This window comes from Protopterus annectens, chromosome 12.part0 (genome assembly GCF_019279795.1).
Source record: "Protopterus annectens isolate FY-2018-M chromosome 12.part0, PAN1.0, whole genome shotgun sequence".
Classification (NCBI taxonomy): Eukaryota; Metazoa; Chordata; order Ceratodontiformes; family Protopteridae; genus Protopterus; species Protopterus annectens.
Window position 1 is genome coordinate 587,592,292 of NC_056746.1, and position 23,780 is coordinate 587,616,071.

At 44.5% G+C, this 23,780-nt stretch overlaps 1 protein-coding gene across 1 annotated transcript in view; it reads left to right on the forward strand.

Moving 5' to 3' along the window:
* LOC122816730 overlaps positions 1-23,780 on the forward strand; it is a 2,226,031-nt gene that overhangs the window by 10,683 nt on the left and 2,191,568 nt on the right. Inside the window, exon 2 of the mRNA XM_044089722.1 lies at positions 19,338-19,674. Within this exon, the coding sequence (XP_043945657.1) occupies positions 19,338-19,674 (337 nt within the window). The remainder of the gene's footprint in view (positions 1-19,337; positions 19,675-23,780) is intronic.

Consider the following 23,780-nt stretch of genomic DNA (forward strand, 5'->3'; position numbering starts at 1 on the left):
AGACCAGAACCTGCCAAAGTGGAAGACATTCAGACATGGCCTGCCTCTGTTACCAAAAGCAAGTGAGGGCATTCTTAAGGACAGAGTAGTACTATAGAAAGTTTGTTCCTAGTTGAAGTACCGTAGCTGCTCCCCTCACAGACCTGACAAGGAAAAACAGGCGAGATAAGGTAGTGTGGTACCCAGTATGTGAGCAGGCATTCCAGAAGCTTAACGGAGCTTTGAGAGGACCCCCTATGTTAGCCAATCCAGATTACAGTAAAGAATTTGTTGTTCAGGTGGATGCTTCAAACCATGGGGATGGGGCTGTACTTAGCCAAGTTTCCTCAAAGGGAGAAGAGCACCAAGTGGTATATCTCAGCTGTAGGCTCCAACCAAGGGAGGAATCTTATGCAGCTGTAGAAAAGGAATGTCTAGCTGTAGTATGGGATACAGTATCAACATTTATTTGAAATGCCCAGAAATGGGGTGGAGGCAGGCTTGCCTCTATTTCAGGTTTGGTTGACTGTGTCTAAAAGAGTGTAGTAGGGCAGTTTCAGTGTTGTGATGGGTCCAGAAGCCATGTTGTCAGGAGGAAAGGAAGTGCTCTAGCAGAAAGTTTAGGGTTGCTTGATGGACACACCTTTCTAGTACTTTAATTGAGTGGAGGGATTATTGCAGTAAGTCAGAAGTTTGAAAGTTCAGTGAAACAACCTTCTTTATGTATTGGTATTATTTAAACGATTTTCCATTTATGTTTCTTGTAAGGCTCTGTTGATTTTAATTTAGAGACAGTGTAGCTTATTCCATCTGCTCCTTATTTGTTATTCTGCAGGAACACTCTCTGCTGTTTAATGTAGTGGGTTTCAGTTTGTTCAAATATTTCTTCATTGCAATAATTGGGACACGTTTAAATGCGAAAGTTGGTCTGATTTAGTATTCTAGGAGGAGAGGTGGTGAATCTACATTTTATTGGCAGATATGAGAGGTAGTAATTATGAAGTGTTCATTGCACCTGCAAGCTATGGTGGTTTACTTTTGCTGGGAAGAGAGTTGGGTATTTGGCTTTAGAAAATTGTTTACAGTATACTAGAACAGTTTGGCATTATTAGAGTATGTTGTCGGTGCTGTTGTGTAATAGTTCTTGTTTAAACTATTATGTTTTGAAGTTATTTTTTTCTTTCTAGCAAAAAAAAAAAAGTGACATCAAATAAATACCTGCTCTGGGCAGCACAGATAACAGAGAGAGTAATGCCCTGACTTTGGCCCACGTAACCTGAGTTTAGCTAGTTGTGTGCTTGGTCATAGTGGCAGAGGAGGATGAACTTGCCCATCTTGAGGGAAGGAGTGCAGGGGGTGCCCAGGGATAAGTAGTATGTCCTTACCAAAAAAGGAGGTAAACTTACCTTACTTACCTGTAGTGTGCATGCGTGGCTACGCTGCATATGGTTGTTGAAACCATTACCTAATACTAATTTATAAATTGGAAAGGTAACCTCTGAGAGGCTTGCATGCACGTACACAGCCTTTGGGGGTGCTGAGAATTAGATTCACCATTATCCTAGCAGTCTTGGAAATACACATGGCAGACTTGATGCAAATGTGTACAATTTGACTAACAATGAACGTCGGGTGCTGTGTGAACTAAGTAAAAATAAAAATCTTAAGAGTAATGAGAGGTGAAAAAGTTCGTATGATCGTCATTATGAAAACGGGAGATCTGAAAATAGTTAACTTCATTTTATCTGCAACCTGTGGGTATTCGGATCCATATCGGATCCGAGCCGGCAACTTTTTTTCTAGCATCTGCTCCAAGCTCCTCCCCCTACCCATAATACACTACAATCTCCTACCTTCCCCCAGATCTCATTTACCACGCCATAGTGAGCATCGTGGTCTCCTTTGCTCTGAGCTCGGGGATAGTAAGTTTAAAAATTCTTTGTCTTTAGTGTGTCTGTGTTAGTTGTTTCCCTTCCTCCCCCACTAGTATATCGCTTGCTCGTCGGTTAGTTCAAAAAAAAAAAAAAAAGTTTTTGTTATAAAACTCTGTAGAGTAGTTAGGCCTGCCCTTCCCCTACGTGTATTTGTGTGTGGTGATCTTTGTAGGGAGTGGTGTTTGGTGCAGGACCATGGCTGATAACCAGAATCGGTGTTTAAAAAATGCACAGTGTGTGGCCATAAGCTCTCACTGACTGATGGTCTCACACTGTGTGTAATTTGCAGTCTGCACTGGGTTTAACCCTAGAGCCCTCGGGGATCGGAAAGCCAAATTGGTAGCCAAAGGCCTTCTTCCTGCATCTATGCTGGAGTCTGCCATGGCCTCGGTACCCATTAATCCCACCCAACCTCCCACCCAGACAGAGACTCAAACTCCCATTTCTTCTGGTGCTGGGTCAGACAAGGGAAAAGCTACAGTGAGTGTAGCAGACAAAGACAAGGACAGAGAAAGGCGCAAGGAGGACAAGAAAAGGGATAGACCTTTCAAGAGATCCCTGGACAGGGAGCTCTTCCTTAGTCCCCCTACTAAGTCCATGAGGCCAGTTTCTCCATGGCTCCGGTCTCCGCGTTTTTCACCGGAGCCGCTGGAACCTTCGGATCAAAGGGCTTCCTCGCCCTTGCAGAGCACAGACGGCCAGATCCAAGTCGGTGGCTTCTTCACGATTTACTCCGAGCTTATCAGACTTAAATATGGACAGGATGATGCGGAGATTCATTCAGACCCAAATACGGATGGGAGTCTTGCCAGACTCCTCTCCCTCCAGAGGGAGGACCTCCATGCCTTTTTTCCACCCCATCTCTCCTTCCCCGATCCGTACGTCGGCTTCGGGGTTCTTGGAGCTGGTAGCTTGGCGCCGACTGCTCCCCCAACCTCGACTCCGGCTGTTACGTTGAGCTCCTCGGATCTGACTAGTTTGGAGCAGAGTGACTCTCGGAGCCGTGAACAGGGAGTCGCACCCGAGGGAATGGATTTTTCGGCTCTGCTTCTTTTGGATCCAACCTGTTTCCTCTGACCTCAGGCTACCCTTGCTTCAGCTCCGGTCCCTGCTTCGGATCCAGGGAGGGCTTCCTCCTTGCTGGGTGCCAAGGAGGTACGCTCTCCTTCGTCCTTCGAAGTGGTGGAGAGGGTTCTCTCTGAGGGATTGAGATCCCAGCCTTCCCCTCGGATTCCACCCAGACCCCTCTGGATTTGGCGATGACTCCCTTCATCCTGTCTCGAGGACAGCCCGTGCCAGAGGAGCCCCAGGTTATTCCCCCTGAGGAACCCCCTGCGGCTCACTAGTCCTCTTCTGAGAGTCCCAATGAAGAGGGCCACCGTAAGTGCAAGTGCAGAAGGAGGCACTTGGACTCCCCTGAGTCCTTCACTACGGACACTGACGTAGAGGAAGGAGAAGGTTTCCCCAAGTCACCTCCCGATGATGTCTCCTTCGGAGACATCATGGAGGTCCTCCACCAGAGGGGAGGTTGGTCAGCCCCAAAACCTTCTGTGGATGAGTCAGTGTTCCTGGAGGCCTTTGGCACGGGCCCATCTACTTCCTGAGTGTCTCCGCCAGCGGACCCCTTGGTGGACCTTATCACCACGCTGGCATGGAAGGAGCCTGACACAGTAGAGCCTATCCCCAAATGCCCCGACTAGATTTTATCTCCTCCTACTGACAGATAACCTTGGTCAAAAGCGGCCACCAAGAAGGAACTAGCGCAGGAGAGTTCCCCAGTCCACCCTCCAGACAAGGAGTCCAGGTAGGTGGATAGGTTTGGGAAACGTGTTTATTCCTCCGTGACCTTTTCAATCCGTGCGCTGAACTGTTTGGCACATGTGATCCGGCTTCAGCGAGACCTTGTATCGGAATTCGCTGAGTCGCCCCCAGAGTCCTTATTGCCACAGGACAAACAGCTGTTCTCTGTGAATATGTTGACTCTGAAGTCCGTATCGAACATGTCTATGTGGCTCCTTTCCGATGCCATGGAAGGAGCAGCTAGGGAGGCCGGGACAGGTATAGCCATGAGGCGTCACGCCTGGCTCAGGTTGTGTAAGTTCGCGGACCCTTTCAAGGCATAGTTTATTAATGCTCCTTACGACGGTTCTTCCCTTTTCGGGAAGACAGTACGTGACACACTTGTCCAGAGGGAAAAAGACGGGAAGACTTTGTCTTCTGTCGGGATCTGCTTCTCTAACTCTCAGCGGTCATTCTCTAGGAATCAGAGGGCAAAAGAAGATGTGGTTCCGAAAATCTCAGTTTTCTCGGGATTCTCGGGACATCTATTCCCCCAGAGGTAGAGGGGAACAGGATCGACGCTGACCCAGAGGTAGAGGGATTCCCAGGAATTTTGGGTCTAGGGAACCTTTTTCTGATGGACTCGTTCAGCAGCCCTGAGGGGTTGCCCGGCTGTCCTACTCTGGAAGCATTCGGGGGTAGATTGTCCTTGGGGAGATTGTCCTTATACCCAGCGGCATGAGAGTCCATAATAATAGATCGCTGGGTGTTGCAGATTATATCCAGAGGTTACACTATCCCATTTGTTGCCCCTCCAAATGTTCAAAACACCTCCTGGATGTTCCACCTGCTCACAAGGAGGCCGCAGCTCTAGATGTTTCAAAGCTGCTTCTCAAACGAGCCATCAAACAGGTCCCCCAGACCAGTCCGGATCAGGCGTTTACTCAAGGTTCTTTTTAGTGCCAAAAAAGATGGGGGACCACAGGCCCATTCTAGACCCGTCAACTTTGAACCTGTGTGTCGCCAAACAGAAGTTCTGGATGGTCACCCTACAGTCCATTCTACCTCATCTCCGAGAGTGTGACTGGATGTGCTCGTTAGACCTCCAGGATGCTTACTACCACATCAAGATCCACAGAAGCTCCTGGAGGTTTCTGCGCTTCCGGATGGGAGCCGGTCACTTTCAGTTCAGAGCCCTACCCTTTGGTCTCACCACAGCCCCCAGGGTGTTCACTAAGGTAATGGCAGTTGTAGCGGCTCACCTGAGGCTTCAGGGTATTCGGTATTTCCTTACCTGGATGACTGGCTCTTCGCTGCGCCCAACAAGCGTCTGCTTTTATCTGGCCCGAGACTACTTTATTTAGTTGGCAGATTTATTGGGGATTACAGTCAATGTTCAAAATTCCCATTTGCAACCAGTACAAGTTTTAGACTTCATCTGGGCACGGCTAGACACTTTGCAGATGAAAGTATTTTTAACTTCCGACAGGATCTTACACCTCAGGTGCCACATAGCTCAAATATAGAACTTCAAGTCTCCAAAGGCGAGCGATATTCTCCGGGCACTGGGCTCCACTGCTGCCTCTATATCGATTCTCCCTTGTGCGCGCCTTCATATGCGGATTCTTCAGTGGACTCTCTTCAAGGGTCTTGGCTAGACCTGCCCATGGAATTTCCTATCAGGATCAGTCACGTCTGCAGGTCGTCCCTTCTTTGGTGGTTAAATTCTCCGCGGAGGTTATAGAAGGACACTCCTTTGCGTCATATCCAGTCCAAGCAACAGTGACCACTGATGCCTCCCAACTCGGGTGTTGGGGACACTGTTCAGTAAGGACAGTCCAAGGCATGTGGTCCCAGACAGAGACCAAGTTGTTATAAATATTCTAGAGATGAGGGCAGTGCTTTTAGCGTTGGAAGCCTTTCACGCTGTCCTCCCTCTCGGATCGATTGCAATTCAGTCAGACAACATGTCGACTGTGTCGCGAGGCCATGAGAGTGTGGGAGTGAGCGATTTCCACTGGTTGGTTTCTGATTGCAACGCACATCCCGGGGCGCTCCAACATTTTAGCGGACAGATTGAGTCAGGCTATTCTGATGCCGTATGAGTGGTCTCTGAAACAGTCCGTAACGGAGGAGATATTCCTTGCATGGGGTCAGCCTTGCTGCGATCTCTTCGCATCTCCTTCCAACGTGAAGTGCAGCGAGTTCTTCGCTCTGATTCCCTCACCAGGGGATGCCCCCAGAGATGCTCTAATCCATGCTTGGCCCCGGGCCTTCTGTATGCTTGCCCACCATTGCCACTCATTCCGAAGTTTCTTCAGAAAGCTTGCTAACTGCGGTGCAAAGTTATCCTCATTGTCCCGTTCTGGCCTCGCCATGTTTGGTTCCCATTCCTTTGGTCTCATCTCTTAACTCCTCCATGGGTACTGGATCCCTGCTCGGATCTAATCTCCCATCCTTGGTGTTCGCCCACCGACTTGGGCAGTCTCAAGCTGACAGCTTGGTTGCTCCAGTTCCGTTGATTGCCAGGACTCGGTCTTTCATCCCTGTAAAATCCATATTGATGGCTTCGCTTAAAGATTCCACTAGGAAACTTTTCGCAGTAAATGGAACCATTTTCCATTTGGGCCTCACAGAGAAATCTAGATGCCTTTACAGCCCCTGTTCCAGCGGTGTTGGATTTCTTGTCTGGTATTTTTCAACAAGGAGCTAGCTCCTCCACAGTGAAAGTACAATTGGCAGCCATTTCTAATTTTCATGTTGGTGAAGACAACATCGCCTTAGCCTCTTCTAGGCTGTGTAAGGTATTTTTAAAGGCACTTTTCTTATAAGCCCTCCTGTCAAGGATTCAGTGCCCCCTTGGGACCTTATCTTTGCCCTACAGGCATTGGTGGCTCCCCCATTAGAACCTGCAGCATTGGTGGATTTAAATTTTTTATCCTGGAAGACAGCTTTCCTAGTCGCCATTACATCAGCTAGGAGGGTTTCTGAGCTTCAAGCTCCGTCTGCCGTGCCGCCTCATTTGGTCTTCCATAAGGATAGGGTCTCTCTCCGTACTAATCCTTCTTTCTTACCTAAAGTGGCATCTGAAGCAAACCTAAACCAGTCCATTAATCTGCCTGTTTTCTTTCTTAATTTTCAAAACAAGGGTGAAATCAAACTTCATTTGTTAGATGTTCATAGACAACTTCGCTTCTATCTTCATAGAACAAAATCATTCAGCAAGTCTGACCAGTTGTTAGCTTTTCCCAAAAAGGATTTGGAAAAGGAAACTATTTCTAAGGTTTCTTTGGCTAGATGGATCACTCTTTGCATTTCACATATTTACAAAGCAAAAGGTTTATCTCCTCTTGGTACTGTTAAAGCTCACTCTACCAGGTCCATGGTGTCTTCTGCTGCCTTTTGGTCTAGGGTTCCTTTGGACGACATTTGTGCAGCAGCAACCTGGGCCAATTCACATACCTTCATTTCCCATTATAAGTTAGACCTGATTTCTAGAGGTAAAGCATCCTTTGGCTCTGCGGTGCTCAGGTATATCCTTCCATAAGGGCCTCCCAGGACTGGAGTAGCTGGGGTCTCTGTCCCACAGGTTGCAGATAAAATGAAGTTAACTACTTCAGATAAAGAAGTTATGTACTCACCGTAACGTTCCATCTGAGTAGTTATACTTCATTTTTCTGCAACCTTCCCTCCATCCCCCGGACCTTGTCATGTCCATATACAGGTTTGGCTCATTGGGCTGAGTTGCTAATGTATTTAGTTGCAGCAAACTCGATCTAAGGGAAGGTAGGAGATGGTAGTGCATTATGGGTAGGGGGAGGAGCTCGGAGCTTGAAGCAGATGCTAGAAAAAAAGTTGCTGGCTCTGATCCGATATGGATCCACATACCCACAGGTTGCAGAAAAATGAGTATAACTACTCAGATGGAACGTTCTGGTGAGTACATAACTTTTTTATTACATTAATTCTATGGAGAAAATGTTACAAAATGATTTTCTTCTTCGGCTTTTCCCGGTTAGGGACGCCACAGTGACCTGTCTGCTCATGATTGGCAGTGGAGTTTTTACAGTGTCAAGTTGCCAGCCCAGTACCCAACCTTCCACAGAAGGCACACACTCATACCTAGGGCCAATTTAGAGTGTCCAATCCACCTACAGCATGTCTTTAGGATGTGGGAGGAAACCGGAGCACCCTGAGGAAACCCACGTGACCACAGGGATGACATGCAGACTCCGCACAGAAGGCACCCCAGCCGAGGATCGAACCGGAGAACCTCTTGCTGTGAGGCAGCAATGCTAACCACTGCACCACCGTGGCCGCCCCCCCTATTTAAAAATGGATAGTAACATTATTAAACCTAGCTTTTTAAGGGTAGATACTGATTTGACATGTTTTATCAGGGCAATATTTATCGTGATACGTATGAATTTTTACAGGTTGAGCATCCAAACGTGTGCACTGTTTGGAATACCAAAAGTGCACGAGTCCCAAGTAGAGCCACCTTTTCGACCCATGATTTCAGCAAATAAATGTAAGAGACCATTTCATTATGGTTAGATTTTGAACTAAATCCAATTGTCCAAGCATGTAAATCTTACCTTAGAGATTCATGGCATCTACTTGAAATTTTGAGTAAGCTTAGTTTTCCTGTAGGTGAGTTTTATTTTGCATCTTTGGACGTGGAGTCATTAGATACTTGTATCACTCAGGATACAGGGCTTGAATATCTTGGGGAGTATTTGTCAATTTACTGATTTCAGTAACACAAAGGTAAACACCATATGCAATTTAATAGGGCTTGTATTGGACAATATTTTTTTTCAATTTAACAATCAATATTGCAGGCAAACATCAGGCATAGCCATGGGGGCTAAGGTTGGCCTGGCCTTCGCAAATGTAGTAATGGCTATGTGGGAAGAAGGATTCTTGCAAAACCTCCCATTAAGGCACAAAATATTTTTATATCAACGATATATTGATGATTTGTTTTATTTTTTATGGATGAGTAATGAAGAATTTGTGTCCTTTGTCAATGATTTAAATAATACCATTGCTTTTCTTAAATTTAGTTTGGGAGGTTTTAGTATTGCTCTCAATTTTTTGGATATTCACTTGAGTTTCCAGGCACTCAACGGGCAGTTAGTAGTGTGTGTATGTGTGTGTGTGTGTGTGTGTGTGTGTGTGTGTGTAGATATAGATATATATATTTAGATATAGATAGATATAGATATATATCGATATATAGATATACATCGATATATAGATATAGATATATGTATATATATATAGATATAGATATATATAGATATATATATAGATATATATATATATAGATATATATCTATATATATATATAGATATAGATATATATAGATATATATAGATATATATATATCTCTAGAGATTTTCGTGAACCAGTATTTATCATATGAAGAAGGGGGGGGGGGTCATCAAAGGCCAATTGATTAGACTATCGTCTTACATCTAATGATAGTACTTTTTGCAGATGGGCACTATCTTAGGGACGGCTTTATACAAAGAGGCTATGAGCAGGCCTGGTAGTATAGAAAACAAAGTTGTTGCTCTCAGGGAGCAGATGGACACTATCTTAGGGACGACTTTATATAAAGAGGCTATGAGCAGGCCTGGTTGTGTAGTATAGAAAACAAAGTTGTTGCTCTCAGGGGAAATGTAGCTAGACCAATTCATAAGGTGCATTCTATGTCAGAGGATAGACGCACCGGAGTGGTGACTACTGGTTTCACTATAGCCTTCCCAATTCCTATAGTAAATGAGATGATGTGTATTAAAAAACATTATTAGAGACAATTGGAGGGCAGCCACGGTGGTGCAGCGGTTAGCGTTGCCGCCTCACAGCAAGAGGTTCTCCAGTTCGATTCTCGGCTGGGGTGCCTTCTGTGCGGAGTCTGCATGTCCTCCCTGTGGTCGCGTGGGTTTCCTCTGAGTGCTCCGGTTTCTTCCCACATCTCACAAACTTGCAGTAGGTGGATTGGACACTCTAAATTGGCCCTAGGTGTGAGTGTGTGCATGTGTGTGGAAGGTTGGGCAACGGGCTGGCAACTCGACACTGTAGAACTCCACTGCCAATCATGAGCGGACAGGTGATCCGTTGTGGCGACCCCTAACCGGGAAAAGCCGAAAGAAGAAAAAGATTAGAGACAATTGGAAGGTTCTGGTGAGTAATAAAGAATTAATTCAAGTCTTTGGTGACTAACCAAAATTCACTTAAAAGAAATGCTGTAACATTAAGTGTATGTTGGAACAAACATCCAATAGGTTTGTCAGTATAACATAAGAGTTATGTGAAAGGGACTTATTCATGTTATAAATGTAAACAGTGTAGGTATGGTAATAATGCTTCATCTACTTTAGTCATTGTAATAGCATCATTTGGGGAAGGGATTATTTTTCCTGTAATAGTGAGTGTGTAGTATATGTGGATGTTATGTGATCCTATCTCGCCTACATTCTGAATGATGGGTTGAACCCGATCCCTGGCTCAGACTTAAAACCTTATGCCAAGAGCGAAGTCTCTTATTAGCTGAGCTTACTATATCCCAGGATGCACCACCAACAGTCCCCAGATCTCGTTTGCAGCTTAACTGCAGGGCGTGGTCTCGAGCTGGCTGGGCTGAGTAGCTTTATTACTACTTTTTCTGTCAGTTTTGTGCTTATATCTCACAAAAGCCGTTTTAACTTGACTATTGCTACTATTGCTATTGCTGTGTTCGATTGAGTACTGGACTTATTGTGTGTGATTGGGTAGAGTTTGTTTGGCGCCCCTTTCAATCCAGGGCCTTTTAGGTTAAACTCTATAACTGAACTTTTTACTGTGTTAAAGTTCACGGTTTGTACACCTAAGGTTGTGTTTACACAGTTTCTGTAAGCCTTCGGTTTTTTTTGTCTAACCGATTCTACAGTGGTTAAATTTCCTGTCAGGAATTGCTAACATTATGTCTCAAGCCCCTAGGCCTTCGGGCTTTAAAAAATGTACTAAGTGTGCTTTTAAGATGTCTGTTACTGATGACCATCTACTTTGTGTTTTATTGTTTAGGGCTAAGCACTTGCAGGAGTCATGTGGCGTATGTCACGCTTTTTCCTCTAGGGTCCTCCAGGAGAGGAAAAATAAATTAATTCTTAAAGGGTTGATTAAACCCTCTTTTGAAGAAGCCTTGTCTTCCGCTCCGACTCCTGCCAAAAAGAAAAGGGCTTCGGCTCCGACCAGTCCGTCGGATCCGACTGCCAGAAGACCTAGGCAGGCCTCTCCTTGGCTCCAAAGACTTGAGCCGAGGTGCGGCGGGTCACTTGCGTCGGCTCCCACTGCTCGGGCCGACAAGGGTCCGCTCAGACACTTCCTCCTGGCCCGAAGTCTACCTCGGGCCGATGGAATCTAGTGTGTGTGTTTCCTCGGCCCGATTCTCATCGAGTCGCCTCGGGGGTCCCTAGTCCCTTGGGGCCGAGGGAGAGTCTTCTGAACCCGTTCTGTTTCCTCTCGGTCTTGAGAATGTGAGTTCTGATATAGACAGGGTGCTCCAAAGACTTTTCCAGTCCCCAGTCTTCCAAAAATTTGTTTAAGCTCCGGCCCAGTTGGCTTGAGCGATGGCCACAGCCCATCCATTGCTATTCCTCCTCCGACTGCTTGGCTCCGTCGACCAGGCTCTTAGCGGTGGAGATCTGAAGGTCGGCTCCGACCCTTACTCCAACCCGGGCCCTGGGTCGAGTTTGATGGACTTGCCGGCTGGACCCGAGGGTGATGTTTGGGACCCGTGCTTTGGTTCCGAGCCTCCTCGGTGCTTCGGCTGCGGGACTTCCGTCTACTATCATGGCCCGGAGACTGGAGCGCTCCCAGGATTACGGGAGGTCAACTTTCAGAGCCATGAGGGGAGATTGTCCTTATACCCAGCGGCATGAGAGTCCATAATAATAGATCGCTGGGTGTTGCAGATTATATCCAGAGGTTACACTATCCCATTTGTTGCCCCTCCAAATGTTCAAAACACCTCCTGGATGTTCCACCTGCTCACAAGGAGGCCGCAGCTCTAGATGTTTCAAAGCTGCTTCTCAAACGAGCCATCAAACAGGTCCCCCAGACCAGTCCGGATCAGGCGTTTACTCAAGGTTCTTTTTAGTGCCAAAAAAGATGGGGGACCACAGGCCCATTCTAGACCCGTCAACTTTGAACCTGTGTGTCGCCAAACAGAAGTTCTGGATGGTCACCCTACAGTCCATTCTACCTCATCTCCGAGAGTGTGACTGGATGTGCTCATTAGACCTCCAGGATGCTTACTACTACATCAAAATCCACAGCAGCTCCAGGAGGTTTCTGCGCCCGGATGGGAGCCGGTCACTTTCAGTTCAGAGCCCTACCCTTTGGTCTCACCACAGCCCCCAGGGTGTTCACTAAGGTAATGGCAGTTGTAGCGGCTCACCTGAGGCTTCAGGGTATTCGGTATTTCCTTACCTGGATGACTGGCTCTTCGCTGCGCCCAACAAGCGTCTGCTTTTATCTGGCCCGAGACTACTTTATTTAGTTGGCAGATTTATTGGGGATTACAGTCAATGTTCAAAATTCCCATTTGCAACCAGTACAAGTTTTAGACTTCATCTGGCACAAGCAGGACACTTTGCAGATGAAAGTATTTTTAACTTCCGACAGGATCTTACACCTCAGGTGCCACATAGCTCAAATATAGAACTTCAAGTCTCCAAAGGCGAGCGATATTCTCCGGGCACTGGGCTCCACTGCTGCCTCTATATCGATTCTCCCAGCGCCTTCATGGATTCTTCAGTGGACTCTCTTCAAGGGTCTTGGCTAGACCTGCCCATGGAATTTCCTATCAGGATCAGTCACGTCTGCAGGTCGTCCCTTCTTTGGTGGTTAAATTCTCCGCGGAGGTTATAGAAGGACACTCCTTTGCGTCATATCCAGTCCAAGCAACAGTGACCACTGATGCCTCCCAACTCGGGTGGTGGGGACACTGTTCAGTAAGGACAGTCCAAGGCATGTGGTCCCAGACCAAGTTGTTATAAATATTCTAGAGATGAGGGCAGTGCTTTTAGCGTTGGAAGCCTTTCACGCTGTCCTCCCTCTCGGATCGATTGCAATTCAGTCAGACAACATGTCGACTGTGTCGCGAGGCCATGAGAGTGTGGGAGTGAGCGATTTCCACCGGTTGGTTTCTGATTGCAACGCACATCCCGGGGCGCTCCAACATTTTAGCGGACAGATTGAGTCAGGCTATTCTGATGCCGTATGAGTGGTCTCTGAAACAGTCCGTAACGGAGGAGATATTCCTTGCATGGGGTCAGCCTTGCTGCGATCTCTTCGCATCTCCTTCCAACGTGAAGTGCAGCGAGTTCTTCGCTCTGATTCCCTCACCAGGGGATGCCCCCAGAGATGCTCTAGTCCATGCTTGGCCCCCGGGCCTTCTGTATGCTTACCCACCATTGCCACTCATTCCGAAGTTTCTTCAGAAAGCTTGCTAACTGCGGTGCAAAGTTATCCTCATTGTCCCGTTCTGGCCTCGCCATGTTTGGTTCCCATTCCTTTGGTCTCATCTCTTAACTCCTCCATGGGTACTGGATCCCTGCTCGGATCTAATCTCCCATCCTTCGGGTGTTCGCCCACCCGACTTGGGCAGTCTCAAGCTGACAGCTTGGTTGCTCCAGTTCCGTTGATTGCCAGGACTCCCGGTCTTTCATCCCCTGTAAAATCCATATTGATGGCTTCGCTTAAAGATTCCACTAGGAAACTTTTCGCAGTAAATGGAACCATTTTTCCATTTGGGCCTCACAGAGAAATCTAGATGCCTTTACAGCCCCTGTTCCAGCGGTGTTGGATTTCTTGTCTGGTATTTTTCAACAAGGAGCTAGCTCCTCCACAGTGAAAGTACAATTGGCAGCCATTTCTAATTTTCATGTTGGTGAAGACAACATCGCCTTAGCCTCTTGTAGGCTGTGTAAGGTATTTTTAAAGGCACTTTTCTTATGCGCCCTCCTGTCAAGGATTCAGTGCCCCCTTGGGACCTTATCTTTGTCCTACAGGCATTGGTGGCTCCCCCATTAGAACCTGCAGCATTGGTGGATTTAAATTTTTTATCCTGGAAGACAGCTTTCCTAGTCGCCATTACATCAGCTAGGAGGGTTTCTGAGCTTCAAGCTCCGTCTGCCGTGCCGCCTCATTTGGTCTTCCATAAGGATAGGGTCTCTCTCCGTACTAATCCTTCTTTCTTACCTAAAGTGGCATCTGAAGCAAACCTAAACCAGTCCATTAATCTGCCTGTTTTCTTTCTTAATTTTCAAAACAAGGGTGAAATCAAACTTCATTTGTTAGATGTTCATAGACAACTTCGCTTCTATCTTCATAGAACAAAATCATTCAGCAAGTCTGACCAGTTGTTAGCTTTTCCCAAAAGGATTTGGAAAAGGAAACTATTTCTAAGGTTTCTTTGGCTAGATGGATCACTCTTTGCATTTCACATATTTACAAAGCAAAAGGTTTATCTCCTCTTGGTACTGTTAAAGCTCACTCTACCAGGTCCATGGTGTCTTCTGCTGCCTTTTGGTCTAGGGTTCCTTTGGACGACATTTGTGCAGCAGCAACCTGGGCCAATTCACATACCTTCATTTCCCATTATAAGTTAGACCTGATTTCTAGAGGTAAAGCATCCTTTGGCTCTGCGGTGCTCAGGTATATCCTTCCATAAGGGCCTCCCAGGACTGGAGTAGCTGGGGTCTCTGTCCCACAGGTTGCAGATAAAATGAAGTTAACTACTTCAGATAAAGAAGTTATGTACTCACCGTAACGTTCCATCTGAGTAGTTATACTTCATTTTTCTGCAACCTTCCCTCCATCCCCCGGACCTTGTCATGTCCATATACAGGTTTGGCTCATTGGGCTGAGTTGCTAATGTATTTAGTTGCAGAAAACTCGATCTAAGGGAAGGTAGGAGATGGTAGTGCATTATGGGTAGGGGGAGGAGCTCGGAGCTTGAAGCAGATGCTAGAAAAAAAGTTGCTGGCTCTGATCCGATATGGATCCACATACCCACAGGTTGCAGAAAAATGAGTATAACTACTCAGATGGAACGTTCTGGTGAGTACATAACTTTTTTATTACATTAATTCTATGGAGAAAATGTTACAAAATGATTTTCTTCTTTCGGCTTTTCCCGGTTAGGGGACGCCACAGTGACCTGTCTGCTCATGATTGGCAGTGGAGTTTTTACAGTGTCAAGTTGCCAGCCCAGTACCCAACCTTCCACAGAAGGCACACACTCATACCTAGGGCCAATTTAGAGTGTCCAATCCACCTACAGCATGTCTTTAGGATGTGGGAGGAAACCGGAGCACCCTGAGGAAACCCACGTGACCACAGGGATGACATGCAGACTCCGCACAGAAGGCACCCCAGCCGAGGATCGAACCGGAGAACCTCTTGCTGTGAGGCAGCAATGCTAACCACTGCACCACCGTGGCCGCCCCCCCTATTTAAAAATGGATAGTAACATTATTAAACCTAGCTTTTTAAGGGTAGATACTGATTTGACATGTTTTATCAGGGCAATATTTATCGTGATGCGTATGAATTTTTACAGGTTGAGCATCCAAACGTGTGCACTGTTTGGAATACCAAAAGTGCACGAGTCCCAAGTAGAGCCACCTTTTCGACCCATGATTTCAGCAAATAAATGTAAGAGACCATTTCATTATGGTTAGATTTTGAACTAAATCCAATTGTCCAAGCATGTAAATCTTACCTTAGAGATTCATGGCATCTACTTGAAATTTTGAGTAAGCTTAGTTTTCCTGTAGGTGAGTTTTATTTTGCATCTTTGGACGTGGAGTCATTAGATACTTGTATCACTCAGGATACAGGGCTTGAATATCTTGGGGAGTATTTGTCAATTTACTGATTTCAGTAACACAAAGGTAAACACCATATGCAATTTAATAGGGCTTGTATTGGACAATATTTTTTTTCAATTTAACAATCAATATTGCAAGCAAACATCAGGCATAGCCATGGGGGCTAAGGTTGGCCTGGCCTTCGCAAATGTAGTAATGGCTATGTGGGAAGAAGGATTCTTGCAAAACCTCCCATTAAGGCACAAAATATTTTTATATCAACGATATATTGATGATTTGTTTTATTTTTTATGGATGAGTAATGAAGAATTTGTGTCCTTTGTCAATGATTTAAATAATACCATTGCTTTTCTTAAATTTAGTTTGGGAGGTTTTAGTATTGCTCTCAATTTTTTGGATATTCACTTGAGTTTCCAGGCACTCAACGGGCAGTTAGTAGTGTGTGTGTGTGTGTGTGTGTGTGTATGTGTGTGTGTGTGTGTGTGTGTGTGTGTGTGTGTAGATATAGATATATAGATATAGATATAGATATATATAGATATATATAGATATATAGATATAGATATATATAGATATATATAGATATATAGATATAGATATATATCTATATATATAGATATAGATATATATAGATATATATATAGATATATATAGATATATATCTATATATATATATATATAGATATAGATATATATAGATATATATAGATATATATATATCTCTAGAGATTTTCGTGAACCAGTATTTATCATATGAAGAAGGGGGGGGGGGGGTCATCAAAGGCCAATTGATTAGACTATCGTCTTACATCTAATGATAGTACTTTTTGCAGATGGGCACTATCTTAGGGACGGCTTTATACAAAGAGGCTATGAGCAGGCCTGGTAGTATAGAAAACAAAGTTGTTGCTCTCAGGGAGCAGATGGACACTATCTTAGGGACGACTTTATATAAAGAGGCTATGAGCAGGCCTGGTTGTGTAGTATAGAAAACAAAGTTGTTGCTCTCAGGGGAAATGTAGCTAGACCAATTCATAAGGTGCATTCTATGTCAGAGGATAGACGCACCGGAGTGGTGACTACTGGTTTCACTATAGCCTTCCCAATTCCTATAGTAAATGAGATGATGTGTATTAAAAAACATTATTAGAGACAATTGGAGGGCAGCCACGGTGGTGCAGCGGTTAGCGTTGCCGCCTCACAGCAAGAGGTTCTCCAGTTCGATTCTCGGCTGGGGTGCCTTCTGTCTGAGTCTGCATGTCCTCCCTGTGGTCGCGTGGGTTTCCTCTGAGTGCTCCGGTTTCTTCCCACATCTCACAAACTTGCAGTAGGTGGATTGGACACTCTAAATTGGCCCTAGGTGTGAGTGTGTGCATGTGTGTGGAAGGTTGGGCAACGGGCTGGCAACTCGACACTGTAGAACTCCACTGCCAATCATGAGCGGACAGGTGATCCGTTGTGGCGACCCCTAACCGGGAAAAGCCGAAAGAAGAAAAAGATTAGAGACAATTGGAAGGTTCTGGTGAGTAATAAAGAATTAATTCAAGTCTTTGGTGACTAACCAAAATTCACTTAAAAGAAATGCTGTAACATTAAGTGTATGTTGGAACAAACATCCAATAGGTTTGTCAGTATAACATAAGAGTTATGTGAAAGGGACTTATTCATGTTATAAATGTAAACAGTGTAGGTATGGTAATAATGCTTCATCTACTTTAGTCATTGTAATAGCATCATTTGGGGAAGGGATTATTTTTCCTGTAATAGTGAGTGTGTAGTATATGTGGTTTAGGTTTGCTATTAAGCATGCCAACATTTGTCCAGATTTCAAGAAATTTACCTTTTCTGTCTTAGTGTAGTTAATAAGGACTTCATGGGTAACTCTAAGATTTTATTGGAAAGCAAAGAATCCTTATGGCAAATTAACCTGGTAGCAGACAGGTTACCAGGTTTAAATGGAATTATCAGTATTAAATGCTTTTTAGCATTAATGTGACAGTATATTATTGGCAAAGTATTTTTGTGAAGTATTACATATGTATTTCCATGTATTTTGATGCATCTTATATTTTATTAGTTTACTGACTTGCATTTTTACATGTTATTGCTTTAAGGCAATGTATTTTGATTGGACGATTGATGTAATGTGGTGGGATTGATTTTGTTATATTGTCGTATGAGTGAGAGGTTCTTTCATTTTCTGAAGAAGTTCAAAACTAATAAATTGAATGAAAGTGCTCAAAGGATTGTGTTCACATCTTTTGTTCATCTATTAGCATCTCTTTGTACTTTTTACATGGCAAAATTAGTACTAGTATCTCTGCTAATCAAGGTTTGCACTGTACAGAAATTAAGGAAGATGAAATAGAAAGCAAAGCTGTGTGCAGAGGATCAGAAAAGTAGAGATAACCGGTATAGGGAGGAAATGCATACCTGACTATTGGATCAGGAAATAATAATATAGCTTATTCAGGGGATTCTAGACCCCCTTTCTTCAAGAGAAGAAAGAGGGTAGGGAGTAGGGAGTTGACCAGCAGATGTTTGGTGGTGCAGTGATACTGAAGCTGCTCCTCTGGATTAAACTTGTACTTGTTGCTATATATGAAGCAGCATTCAACTGTTGGTTAACTGAAGAAATTTTTAAGGTATGTTTTCAAATGGAGGTGAAAATTTCCAAGGTTTAGCTTATGGTTAAATAGCTGATGCAGATCTGTAGATGAGTGTGGACAGTGGTAACCGCTTTATTGGACGTCCTGCAGTGATGCAAATCATTATTGGCATAGAAGTTCAAAGTCCTGTAGGAAGCAGTAACACAGAATGGTCTGGCTTACAAGTAAACAGAACTGGAGAGCTGAGATCAGTCAGTCAAGAGTACTAATTCTTAAGTTGCGTTTGGGGAAATGGAGTGCTAAGTCCTGTGCAACAGTTATTTGCAAAAATATACATACAACATATAGTGGTAGAAGTCGCTTGTTTTAAAATCTGTGTGGGTGCTCAATTTCAGTTCATATAAATTCTGGATATAGGTTCATAGGTTGGTACTGAGCTATCTGCCCGAAGGCATATATTAGTCCAGCCATGTTGTGCGGTATTCACCGCCACTTTAGTAGTTCCCTAGACCCTTGTACTAGCAGCTAGTACCCTTGGCCCCTATCTAGTAGTGCTGTTGGTGTGGTCCCCGGTGTGAACTTTGTTACCCACCCACTCATCAAGGTTCCTCTTGAAGAGTGATAGTGAGGGGCTCTGTCTTATGTAGATCGGGACCCTGTTCCATAGTAAGGGAAGTCTCTGCGAAGGGAATCTATCCCTCCAGCATGTTCTATTCATTGTTGTGTTGAGGTTTATATCCCTAGATCGTGTAGCTCGAGTAGATTTGGTTTTGCTAAGATGGAGCATGTTCAACAATTCTGGGTTGGACATGGCTCTGTACGTTAGAGATCGCCTCTGAGAAAGCGGTATGCAACAGAGAACAGCTGAACTAGAATGGAACCTTAAACCAAAATCATGTACAGTCATGAAGTGATGACGACACGGATTAGTAAAATTCATAATTCTCTACTTTTGTAGTGTTTTTGGGGAATATGATTATGAATGTTGATTACTGCTGTACAGTGATTGCAAAGAGCAGTGTCATTTGTACCTTGTACTATGTAAAACTTTTACTGCATTTCTTTTTGGTATTTTACTTTGTGTATAGTAACGGTTAAATTATACTGCTATATAGTCTTACTGTTCTTCTTTTTTCCTTCTTGTAAGCATGCCTGTGGATCTCATCAGGGAGTCTGTAGTCCAATACCCAGCACCATTTCTGGCACACAGAGAACAGAACAATTGTTGACAGAGATACAGACTCCAATAATGGCTGGCAGTGAAAGTGGAACCACCAGTCCCAGGATGATTAGGCCAGAGGAGGGGTCTACCCCACTGAATCAACACAAGCTAAGGAGATCTAGCAGGGTGAGCAGGCAGACATCATCCTGCCCTGTAGTAACACAAGAAGGCTCCACCAAGAGAAAGAAGCAAAATCGGCAGTCAACAGACAAGCAGCAAGACATATCTGAAGTACATGTGGACCCAAGCGGTTTCAAAACAGGTACTAGCCACATCTAGGGTCATATCAAAGCTATTACTGTATGCAAGACTTTTTTGTAATTTTTGTATGAGAGAATATATAAATAGCCTTAATATTAAGTAGGTTAGATTTTACATTTATATGTACTTATTGCATTTGTTAACCTGGCAAGTGAACTTATACAGTGATCCTTTTCAGTTGTACCCTGGGCCATGTAGGTTAATGCAGGTCTTTACAGAAATTGCCAGCTTCTGTAGCTTAGCAGGTAACATCCTGGCCTTTGATGCAGAAGTCCGAAAGTTCTTTTCCTACACCAGGTAATGGGGTTAATTTTCCACCACTGCCAGTGCATTGCAACATAAGGGGGTGTTGCCTTTTGGATAAGATGTTTAAACCTAGGACTCATCTGCCTGAGTTGGTGGTGGCTCAAGTGGATGTAAAAGTTCCCTTGGCATTTGTTGAAAAGAGTAGAGGAATCCCTGATACTTGTCCTGCACCTCATATTTCCGTAGATCAAGCGTTACAGACCCTATCCATGGCAAAGAACACCGGTTCCACGGAACCTGATAGTATCCCAGGATGTATTCTGCACCATCTCCAGCCAGAACTAGCTTTGCCATTGAGCACCCTAGTCAACCACAGCCTAAGTACTGGCTTCATTCCAGCAGAGTGGAGAACCGCCATAGTCATCCACTTGCACAAAGGTGGTGCCACTACTGACCTTCGAAACTATTGCCCCATTAGCTTGACAAGTCTGATCTGTAAAGCCATGGAGTGTATTACTATGGATCTCATAAACAAGGACATAGCCCCATTAGCTTGACAAGTCTGATCTCTAAAGCCATGGAGCGTATTATTATGGATCTCATAAACAAGGACATAGGCAATCTCCAAGCACTTGACCCCACCCAGTTCGGATTCATCAAGGGCCTGTTGAACCTGGTTAACTTCTTTGAGACCGTCACCAAGGCCCTGGATGAGGGAAAGTCGGTACATGCAGCTTACCTTGACTTGGCCAAGGTCTTTGACACAATCCCCCACTCGGGCATCATTGAAAAGCTAATACAGCTTGGTGTAAATCCCTATCTCATCAGGTGGGTGGCCAACTGGCTCACCAACAGGACCCTCAAAGTCAAAATAGGCACCTCCAACTCTGATGGCAGACTTGTCACTACTAGAGTTCCTCAGGGATCTGTCCTGGGACCGCTACCGTTTGGCATCTATTTCTCAGAGGCCCAGGCAAAGACAAAAGGCCTGTGGCTGACCAAGTTTGCAGACCACTGTAATTTGGGTGCTGTCATCGACTCCCCAGTTGATGTTAACATACTGTAAGAGGGTCTCACAGCAACTTATGACTAGTGCCAAAGTCATGATTTCAAGCTAAATGCAAAAAAAAAAGTATCATCATGCCATCTGGCAAAAACACGACCCATACTGATTACCACATCAACGGCAATCCCCTAAGCACACAACTTCTGGTGAGAGATCTCGGTTGTCAGGTTGATGATAACCTCACATTTGACCATCATGTAGCGGCAGTGGTCAGAAAAGCCTTTGCTTGGTTCATCTCATAAGTAAAGGGATTGCACTCAGAAAAAATAAGGTTATTGCTTTTCTGTACTCCTCCCTCATTAGACCAGTATTAGAGTATAACACCCTGTTTTGGATGTACCTTTCCAAACATCTGACCAGGCCACTGAAATACCTCACAAAGAAAAGCTGTGGCCTCCAACACCTGTCCTATGCAGACAGGCTCAAATCACTATCACTCTACTTGGTATCGTACAGATCTGTGTTTCCCCTACAAGGCAGTCTCGGACCCTGCCCTACTAGAGATGCTCCATATCTGTAAGTCTAACTCCTCACGCACTACCCGCTCAAAAGGCCTGAATCTAATATGTGACATCAACAAAACCTGTTGGAAGGACAGGTTCCTCTCCCAGAGGCTGCCCCGTCTCTGGAATAAACTTCCCATACACGTCAAACAGAGCACTTCACTGTCCCTCTTCAAGCGCAGCTTTGATGAGTGGATGGGAAACCACAAATTTCTCCTGGCGGTTCCATCTGTCTCCCACATTGACAGGTGGTTGCTGAGGTTTCTTTTTTTTGGGATAAACTCTTGGCTAGGCTTGTAAGGGTCCCAGGGCCATTAGCCTAGTAACCTCCTATGATCCTAAGTTCCCTTATGACCCGGCCAAATTTCCACTAATGTGAACACCAGGTTTCCCCCTGCTTCAGTGAGAGTTGTATCTAGCAGCCATCCCTGGTGCTTTCATTTATTTTTGGCTAGATGTGATTTTGAGTTGCTTTTTGAAAAAAATGGCATCTGTGTTCATGTCTTGCAGTAGTTCATTCAAGTATGTAGGTGCAACTTTAGGAAAAGACCATTTTTGTACAGCTGAGTCTGATTGCTTTTCAAGTTGATTGTAAGGAATGTAGCTTTTTGCCTGTACAGGGAACCATTTAGTCCATACAGCGGTGCTCCCACAATTTGACAGTTGCATATATCTTGAGTATTTTGTTCTCTTCGGTGTGAAGTAGTGTGACTATGAAATAACTGTGGGGAGGCTGTGCTGTAGTCTGGGTAGTAGCACCTTGATAGCAGTGGTATGTCCAGCTTCTGGAGTGAGTAAATTAGTTACTTTGTAAGACACCTTAAATTGGGATAAGACTTCATTCTTTTGTCTGTTGGAGATCTATTTATTCAACCTGTCTTATTCGACTTGACGCTTGATTCACTTTTTGGTTCCAACTCAGCAGCATTAGTGCTCCTGTCTTGAGCCCGTTTTTTCTTCCCATCGTGCACAGTTGCGGATCTCCAAGCTTCGTGCTCCACCTCATTTTTTGACTATTTGAGCTTAACTTGATAGTTTGTCTTTATTGTATTGTTGGACAGAGTTTAGATATTTTTGCATTGCCTTTAGCTCTCCATTCCATTTTTCCTTCTGATCTTTCATTGGGGTGTTCCACCATCTGCACAAAAAAATTCTTTAACTTTGTCCTAATTAGTGGTTATTGTTGCGGTTGTCTCTCTTATGACAACTGTGTGTACTTTCAGATTTGGTTTTGCTGGATTTTAATTATGGATAAGGGGAAAGAGTTTCAGGAAGTGCTCTAAATACGGGCACAAAATATCTCCCCCAAAACGCTCGTGATTTGAGTGGTTTGCATGGATGTGCTCATTTATATAGTGTGCCGTTTGCTCTGCCTCTGCCCTGAGAGCTTTGTTGGACACAAACTGATTATTAAGGGGCTTTTGCCCCTAGAACCATAGCCCTCTTTGTCTAAATAGTCTTCAAAGAAATGCAAATCTAAGGACTTTGAGTTGAAGAAAATATAGGCTGATTACTGGAGACAACCTCCAGTGCCATAAACCTTTTAAGTTGGATACCCCAATGGCTAGGACCCCGAGCTAGTTTCCTTCACTGGTTCCAGAGCTTCAGGAGCTGATAATGGTCCAGGACACTTCACTCAAATGACCTAAAAGGCTGCCTTCCTCAAGGGGAAGCTGCACCAGATCCTTTTTTTGGCCTCTTTCCACTTCATCATTTTGATCCTTCAGATCCTACAAGACTGTCAGAGGTGGATCTATATCACTTGATGAGGGTTCCTTGAAGATGCTGATCTAGATGCAAGTTGTATCATCTCCTTTGGCTTCGAAGTTTAGTCTGTACAGGTCCTCTCGCCAACTGGTTAGCCCCTTCTCCTGTGCACTGCTTTGTTCTGGTGATTTTAGAGCCAATCCTCAACCTGTGACTTGTCCCATTGATGTTGACATTGACTCTAGCTTTGACACTGGGAGTCTTGGATCCGATGGCATCAATGCCGAGGCCATCTCGGGACTGAAGATTTAATGACAACGCTTTAGCTTTGTCTTGTACATCTCCTTGTGTGGTGCTGGAGACTTTGGCGTTAGTCTTCAGGTACAATTCCATCTTGTTTATAAATGTTAAAAAAAAGAAATCTTAAAGAAAAGAGAAACCCTTTACTTTCCGATATTAAAGAAAGATGATGCCATTCAGTTAGAGGGTAAAGGTAACATTAATAGCAAATCTGATGCTATGGTCTTAAGTTACAACTTGGCAGCCCCTAAATTTGCCATCACTTTGGAGAAAGGATGGAACTCT